Source organism: Molothrus aeneus, chromosome 7 (genome assembly GCF_037042795.1).
Source record: "Molothrus aeneus isolate 106 chromosome 7, BPBGC_Maene_1.0, whole genome shotgun sequence".
In the NCBI taxonomy this organism is placed as follows: Eukaryota; Metazoa; Chordata; class Aves; order Passeriformes; family Icteridae; genus Molothrus; species Molothrus aeneus.
The window spans coordinates 15,000,719-15,008,739 of NC_089652.1; the positions used below are offsets into that span (position 1 = coordinate 15,000,719).

Here is an 8,021-nt window from a genome sequence, read left to right on the forward strand (position 1 = left end):
CATTACACAGAAACTTTTTCTATGAAATCTTTGTGCTGCAGGCAATCTAACAAGTGGAAAAGACTGTCAATAGGAAAATTTAATCCTATTTAAGCTATTGCAATGGGAGACTCATTTACTGCTTTTCCATCATTATCAGATCAAGATCATTACCAGATAAACTTTTTTCCCTTAGAAATCTTAAATCTTTAAAAATTAAAGATATTTCCTTCCTCCAGGCCTTGTCCCACTATTCTGACACTACTGGCAAGACTAATTCTGACACTACTGGCAAGACTAACGTGGAAGGAAAGGGCTTTCTACTACACCAGTTCTGGCACTTAGCAAAAGCTATAATTCAAAAACATTAAAAGCTAAACTGGGAGTTGCGCCTTTTTGTTTCTAAACACTGAAAGCAGATAATGTCTTATATCCTCTGTCCTACAGATAACTCCAGGACATGGTTTGTGAGACATTTTTTTTGCTGTTTTACAAATGTCTGTTAGAACAGAATCTACAGTGCTTTTGCTAGCTGGTTTATGGACACCTCTGATCACCTCTGATCAACATCAAGGCTAGAAGCCTTTTTTACAAAGTCCACGGGGAACAGCCACATCTCCTTCCCCTTAAAAAAGGGAAGAGAAAGAAAAGGCAAGCAGCTAGCAACAGAAGACTGTATATTGTGGTTGATCCAAAATACTTACTCAGCTTTGGTGCTTTTCACTTTTCAAAGCACTTAGCTCTTAATGGGTTTGCCTCATGGCTGACAGAATTTCACTCCTCCTTTCAGAAGCTCGCACAGCCACTCCCAAGGGATTCAGTGGAAGTGGGGCATGCATGGCTGCCAAGAGTAACCCATGGACAAGAAGAGCAAGTAGGAGAAATCATTTTCTCACAGCCTTGGTAAGTGCTCCAGGCTGTCCTGTCATTGTGGGTATTAAAATTAGAGGGCAGAAACAAATTCAGGGCTGCCTCTGACCTTTGGGTCAGAGACTCAGTGTGTTTAACTCTAGCAATAGTCTAAATAACTTCAAAAAGTGAACCTTTGTGCATTTCTTGTGTGCTTCATCCTGCTTTTCTAGCCAATGCTGTCCTTCAAAATAAAAATCAGATGACTGAGTATAATTTTCTTTGCTAGAAAAAGTCATAATCTGCCACACCCACCTTCGGCTCCCAAGGATAAGTCATCTTCAAAACTTCCTCCATTTCTCACCAGCATGCCTGAAAACATACAGTTAGCACTTCAACAACTAAAATGCTCCAATGTTTTCCTTCCAGCTGCTTATCTAAAGATATTAGCAAGACACTTCATTTGATACAAGAAATAACTAGACTTTATTTACAATCCCTGCATTACTCATGCAGTTAAAATGCATTAAGAAGCAAGAAGTTACATTTCAGAACATAGCAGAATGATTTTGAAAGGAAACAACTATGACACTGCTCTGGTTTTGCACTCAGAAACACTTCCAAGTCAATGTGTGAGCAAATTAACTTCAAGTGGGAACCTGGAGGTGCCACTCAGCACATCTGTGCCTTTGGCTGCTGCATTATCTATCCTCCAGACATCTTACCAGGAGAATCCAGAGTCTGAGTCCAGCTGGGGCATTCCCCTCTCACCTTCCTGTACCAGATTAGGAGCTGAAGTGAAGACTCAGGCACAACAAGTAATTCTTCTTCACTGTCACTACCTGCCCATTCCCACTGTACTTTGAACTTTAGTATTCAGACCTGCTCGGATAGTAAAATTTTCAGGTGTGGCAACCACAGTTATTAGAGGCAGAGACTGCTTAATGCTCACCAGTTTGGAGACAAAATCACCTCCCTGTTTTGCACATCTGGGAGTTTTTTCAGAGCTTACTAAGATCTCCAGAAAGACTTATTAAGGTTCTTTTCTCCCTTCTCCAGCTGCTCAGGCACAATTGTGCCGCTGTGAGAATAACTCTGCGACACTGACCCAGCTTTGGTTTGCTACTAAAGACACCAAGTCTCACATGAATGTCCTTGAAAACAGTTTCCAGCAAAAGAGATTTCAGTAGGTAAAGCCCTTCCTTACCCTTCAACAGAGGATTGCTTTGCTCATCCAGGGAGGCTCCCAGAGGCGTTCTGAAACCACAGAAGAGATTAACACTACTTAAAAACTTGCTGCTTCATGTCCTTCCTTACAGCATGTAACAAGCTTGTGATAGCAGCAGTTGTCCCTCCCTCCCTCCTTCCCTCCCTCCGCCCCCAGAAAGCACAAACATCTGACGACTGGCAATAACTTCCTAAACAACCCCCAGCCCTCTAAATAAATACACCTTGCAGAGAAAAACAACAAAACATAATAACTGCAAAGCTCAAACACCTTCAGGAGCAGCAGCCCCTGATGAGGAAAATCATGGACCTCTCAGCAAAACACCCAGAAAAAACAAGCATGAATTTTGAATGGATTAATTCAATCTCATTTATGCAGCAAAAACTGTTGCCATTTTTCTACACATTTAAAACTTCTTGGAGAGAGGGGTGAAAAGTTGTATTTGATGATCAGGAAGAATCAAGATAAAAAATCTTGACAGCTACTGTTAGCTGTCACTTGCCAATTCTGATGCCTTACAGGCTGTTCACACTAGCTCTTTCTTGGATGATCCCTCCCATAGCTGCTGCCTGAAGGGCAGAGGATCTTCCGAACCTCATGGTGCTTGATAGGAGCAGCAGAAGCCTCACAAATGACAGGTCCAATCCCACTCTGGGTTCAGACTGTATTTGTTGACACTAGCTAGATGTTTCCACATCTTGTCTCTCAGACATGTTTAACCAAAGCCTTGTCACTTTTAAGTAGCACAGCATTAACTTTCAATGCTCAAAACAAATTCAGAAATATAATACTCATAAAGAAGGGAAAAGCAGATGATTTATCCACCTACATTATGTATGTTTCATTTGGATTTTTAATTAGACAAGCACATAAACCTGCCCGAAGACCTGAAAGTAAACAGTGCTCTGATACAGTATTTATTTTGGTGCCATAGCCAAATTAAGGAAGGAAAGTTTGCATCTGCTTTCTAACAGATCTTACACTTCACAATTTTATTTTTCTTTCCCCTCTGAAAAAAGCTCACTCTCTCCAGATGCAGCCTGCTGATACGGAGCAAGCTCACTTCAACACGCCTTCCTTCTGCAAAGCAAAGCAAAGCCCCACCGTGGTGGGACTCCAAGGCAAACAGCCAGAGCATCCAGTGCATAAGCACATTCCAGGTGACAGGACACACTCTGCTGAGGCTCAGACCTCCTGCATTTCTGGATGTCTGTCCAGTCAGAGTCTGAAAAAACTTAGGCTATATTGTCTAAACCTGTCAGGCTGCAAGAAGCCTTATGTTCTGAGGTAATACCTATGCTGGATGTTTACTCCCTGGCCCTGATCGGTGCGCTCCCAATCCTCTCCCTCTCCTTCCCTGCTGACTCCCATGCCTCTATGTTTTCAATGTAGAAACTTGCTGGCATTGACTTCGACAGCCAAGGTCAGTGCTGCATGCAGTGGCTGGCAGAGAGCAGTAAAGGCATCCATCAAAGCTGGCATTTTCCTTTTGAAATTAAGTCTGTCACCATTACAGCACATTAGCAGCTACCAGAAAAGCATCCTTCAAACCACCCCTTGCTGCCCTACCTGCACAGCTACACACAGCTGCCATACACCCCTGCCTTTGAAAAACTTGCTCTTAACAACTAGGCAAAACATGAGTTAAAACAACAGAGAAGTACCACACAAAAATCCTTTTGGACAACAGCACAATAGCTCTGCCTTTCTGCACCAGCTGTTTCCCACCAGCAAGGCCCATGGCTCTGTCTCAGAGCAGCCCTGTGCACCTGGGAATGTCAGGGCTGCAAAACCCTTCCCCTTGCTGTGCCCTCAGGATGGGGTCTGCCTGCCTCACACAGCCTCAAGGCTTCCTCTCATCCAGAACTTTGCTCAGCTACCAGTTGTGGTCAGGTGGTCTCTCAGAACAAGACAAGGGTTTTGCACTGTGCCGTGGAAGTGTTTAAACCTCAGCTTTTAAAACCTTATTTGGGCAGAAGCCATATTTATTTTAAACCTGAAGCAAAAAATCTCTTCTTTCTGAGGCATTTCAAGAACTCACTTCCTGCATATCTACAGGAGATGGCTCCTAGATACCTCCCACATCCCCTGTATTACTGGTAGAGTTTAAATATATTCAATCAAAATAATACACGTCATCATAATAATTGACAAAAATTTCTTTTTATCTATCAGTATAATACAAACACTTGTGCTTTAACTTTTATGAGCTTTCTTATTACTTCAAGATGCCTTTTCTAAGTACTGGGGAGAGAGAAAAAGAGGCCTTTTTCAAAGGCATGTGATTCCCAAAATGTGAATGAATCAAGAGACTTTGAGTAACATCTGACATTTTTTATGCCTCCATAATTCTAATTACAGTATGATAAATGCTTGCTTTTCTACTTTTGGGGTTTGCTGCTAGTTTTTTCTTTACAAAAATCCCAAAACAACAAAATGGGTATCTATCAAGGTAAATAACATGGGAAATTAGGAACCCTCCTCTCCTCTAAAGCAGATGTGAAACAGAGATGCCAAGTAATAAAAGCCCCAAACCACTAACATAAGTATCAAAGGACAGCTAGTAATTCTTTTTATCCATATTAGAACTCTATTGATGCCTTTAGAAACAAACAAAGGAATAAAACTTATAAGCAGATCTATTTATGCAGTGGGTTGATATTAAGGTTTTTTGTGCTGCTGCCAACTCAAACCAGAAAATGAGATTTTAGAAGTTCCAGTTTTCTTCTGATTTCACAAACACATACAGAAACTCAGAAAATGTGAAGGACTACTTTTAGAAAGCATGTAACAGAAAAAATATTGTATTCAGTAACTGAATCTTCATTTGCAGTAATAGTTACATGGTAACTTGTTATGGAGCTAACTTGTAAGAATAAGCTTCTGCCATGAACCAGAAATAGAAGCTCAGTTTGTGTATGCTCACACTTTTTAGCAACCAAAGCTTGACAGCAAAACCAGTGTTATTAAACAAACAAGAAATTTCAGGGAGAACAACTTACAAATTGTAAATTTCACAATTGTTATTTTTAAACAAAACACTCTCGTATCTGCAGGGCTATTGTGTTGTCCTCTGTTAATGCTGTCCTCTCTTCCTATGTACATTGTCATCTAGGTTTCTATACATACAATCACTTATAACACTGCAAATTGAATTATCACTTTACTGCACATGCTAGCAACTGCTTGCATGTACATTAGGCACAAAAAATTAAACTATTCTGCAGTTTAAAACACAAGGAACTGTGCAGCCCTTCACAGGCAGCTGGGATTGCATCTTCCAGCCATGAACCGCAGGCGCTGGCACCCTGCACACCATAGAGCAGAGACTAACTCCTGCCTGAATAGCATTGTTTAGGAAATCTGGGTTTAAAAGTCCTTCTGAGCAGAACACAAGATTCCTCTGAAAATACTTAAAATAGTAAACAGCTGTACTTTAAAAGGCTACTGTGCAAGAAAAGCAACAGGTTTCACAAACATGAATTACCTAAATTTGCGTTTCTGTATTAGCAAAAGGAAAGTTAACTTGTGCTTCATTTGTTATTTGTAAAACAAGATTCCCTTATTTTGGGAATCAACCACCAGAGATGTAAACACATTCCACAGAAATGTGCGGTGCCAGTTTTAACAACAGATAGTTACCAAAGCATGGGTATGAAACTGCAAGCTTTGTGTTAGTACTCAAGATTTTAGGCCATCTATTAGATGTTCATGTTGTCAATTTAGCTTAGTGCTAATCCTTAAATTCTGTACGGAAATGTTAAGGACTACAGGGCCAGGGAAGGTTCTAGACAGAAATCCTGCAGATTTAGACATAGTGGCAGTGCAGCATTAGGAAAAATGTCACCCCCAATGGCCTCTTTCCCCTCCAGTCCTTACATTTTTTGCCGTTCCCACTCAAAAAGATACTTCTAAGAAAGCACTGAATTCGTAATACTGATTTTAAGAAAACTGTTTAGTAGACCAACAGGACACCAGATCTGAGGTAAAGTCAGAAAAATCTTCTCCCATTCTAGCATTTTGGAAGAATGGTCTGTCAGGTCTGAACATTGTATTTTAGGGATTAGTATGGTTTCAAGCCTGCAGCTGCCAACACCCTATCCAAGGCACAGCCTGTGAAGTGTGAAGATCTGAGGAAAACTATATGGAAGATCCTGTAGCTATAAAACAACCCATACTTCAGTTACAGAGTAAGATCAGTCACCTGCTTACTGGACCAAGAGATCACAAATGCACAACTAATCTCAGTGGTAAATTCTTGCCTTAATGTAGCTGCTCTGAAAAGGAGAAAGAAACCAGAAATATCAAATAGCAGAGGTCTTGAAATGTCATTGTCAGCTACTGGAAAGTTAATTGTTAGCTTCTCCACATCAACTCTGCCTCCAAGGGCTGATAGGGCTGAATGGAGAAAAAGACAGGACAAAAGCAGCTGCTACTGATGTAGCATTTGTGCTTTTATGTGACTGAGGATGAAGAAAAAGTAATTGCATCAATACCTGTCCTAAACACCAAAGATTATTTTGCAACAGTAATAGAAACGCAGAATACGTATACCATGCCTCAAGTTAAGGATAGAAGACAGTAAGAGACTCAGATAAATCTAGTTAGTCTAAACTGTGGCATCACTCCTGAAGGCCCGTAAGCACAGAGGCCATGCCGCGGAAGCACCGTTTCTTGAAACCTGCACCACAAACCACGCAAGGAAACAGTGGAAGCTTTAAACTGGAGCCCCTCGGTGAGAACCACTGCAGCTTCCTAAGTAACGCTGCCTTCCTGACCCTCTGCTGAGTTCCTCCCCCGGCGGCTGGAAGCATTAATGAGACGCCAAGGAGCGGAGCGGTGCCGAGCGCCAGCTCCCCTGTGGCCACGCGGGCTCCCGGCGCAGCCCGGCCGGAGGAGCGGCGGTGCCAGCGCCCGGTGCCCGCTCCGCAGCGCGGCCGTGCCCGCCGGGGCCGCCTCCCTCCCTGCCTCCCTGCGCTGCCGCAGCGACCCGCCGGCGGGAGCACCCACCTGCAGTCCTTCAGCCATATCGCGATCTTCTCGTTGGGAACGCTGTGGCAGCCTTAGGGGCAGAGCGGGAGAGAGAAGCCGACAGTCAGTAACAGCGAGGTCGCCTCGCGGGGGTCCCGGTGGCCCGCGGGCTGCTGCCCCCGGCACTGACCTGCTCCTGCGGCCAGCGGCAGCTCGCCGCCGCCGAGATCCTCCTCCTCCTCCTCTTCCTCCTCTTCCTCCTCCTCCTCCTCGCCGCGGGCCAGCGCCGCTGCCGCGAAATCCTCCGTTTCCGACGCCTGCCAGGAGTCGCGGCTCTTGGCCCAGGCCTTCCTCTTCTGGGTCGCCCCTTGCCACTCCTCCGCCGCCGGGGGCTGCTCCATCGGGGCGGCGGGGCCGGCGGGGGCTTCACGCCGGGAGGCGAGTGCCGGAGAGAGCCAGCCTGCCGGGAGAGCGGAGATGTGCCGTCCGTCCGGCTGTCCGTCCGGGGGCCGCGGGGCTGCCGAGGGGCGCGGAGCCGCCGTCCGCGCAGCCCCCGGGAGCGCGGCCGCCCCTCCCCGCGCTCACACGCCGGCCCGGCCCTCCCCAGCCCCGAACACCGCCGCCCCCCGGCCGCCCCCCGGCCCCGCAGGTGTCCGCCCCGGCCCGCCGGCGTCCAGGGGGAGCGGGCGGGCAGAGCCGGGTCGGACAGAGCTCGGGCGGCCCGGCTGCCCGCCGTACTCACATGTCGCGCCGCGGCGAGGCGGCGGCGGAGGCTGCGCCCGCCCGGGCTGCGGGCGGCGGCGGCGGCTCTGACTTCCTCATACCGCTGCGGGATGAGAAAACTCGGCGGCCACGTGACGGCGGCGGGGCCGGCGGCAGAGCGGGGCCTCCCGCCAGGGCCGGGCCGCCGTCGCGGGCAGGGATGGGGAGTCGGGCAGCGCGGCCCCTCGGGCCTGGGCTGGCTCGGAAGGGCTGCCCGTGGCCTGGGCCCGGA

The 8,021-nt window shown here is 46.5% G+C and overlaps 1 protein-coding gene across 1 annotated transcript in view; it reads right to left on the bottom strand.

Moving 5' to 3' along the window:
• Positions 1 to 7,814, bottom strand: part of ITPRID2 (ITPR interacting domain containing 2) — a 40,340-nt gene extending 32,526 nt beyond the window's left edge. The window contains exons 1-5 of the mRNA XM_066553211.1: positions 7,770 to 7,814; positions 7,218 to 7,487; positions 7,067 to 7,118; positions 2,036 to 2,085; positions 1,144 to 1,200 (exon numbers count right to left, since the gene is read on the bottom strand). Of these exons, the coding sequence (XP_066409308.1) occupies positions 1,144 to 1,200; positions 2,036 to 2,085; positions 7,067 to 7,118; positions 7,218 to 7,428 (370 nt within the window). The 5' untranslated portion in view covers positions 7,429 to 7,487; positions 7,770 to 7,814. The remainder of the gene's footprint in view (positions 1 to 1,143; positions 1,201 to 2,035; positions 2,086 to 7,066; positions 7,119 to 7,217; positions 7,488 to 7,769) is intronic.
• Positions 7,815 to 8,021: the final 207 nt, after the last annotated feature.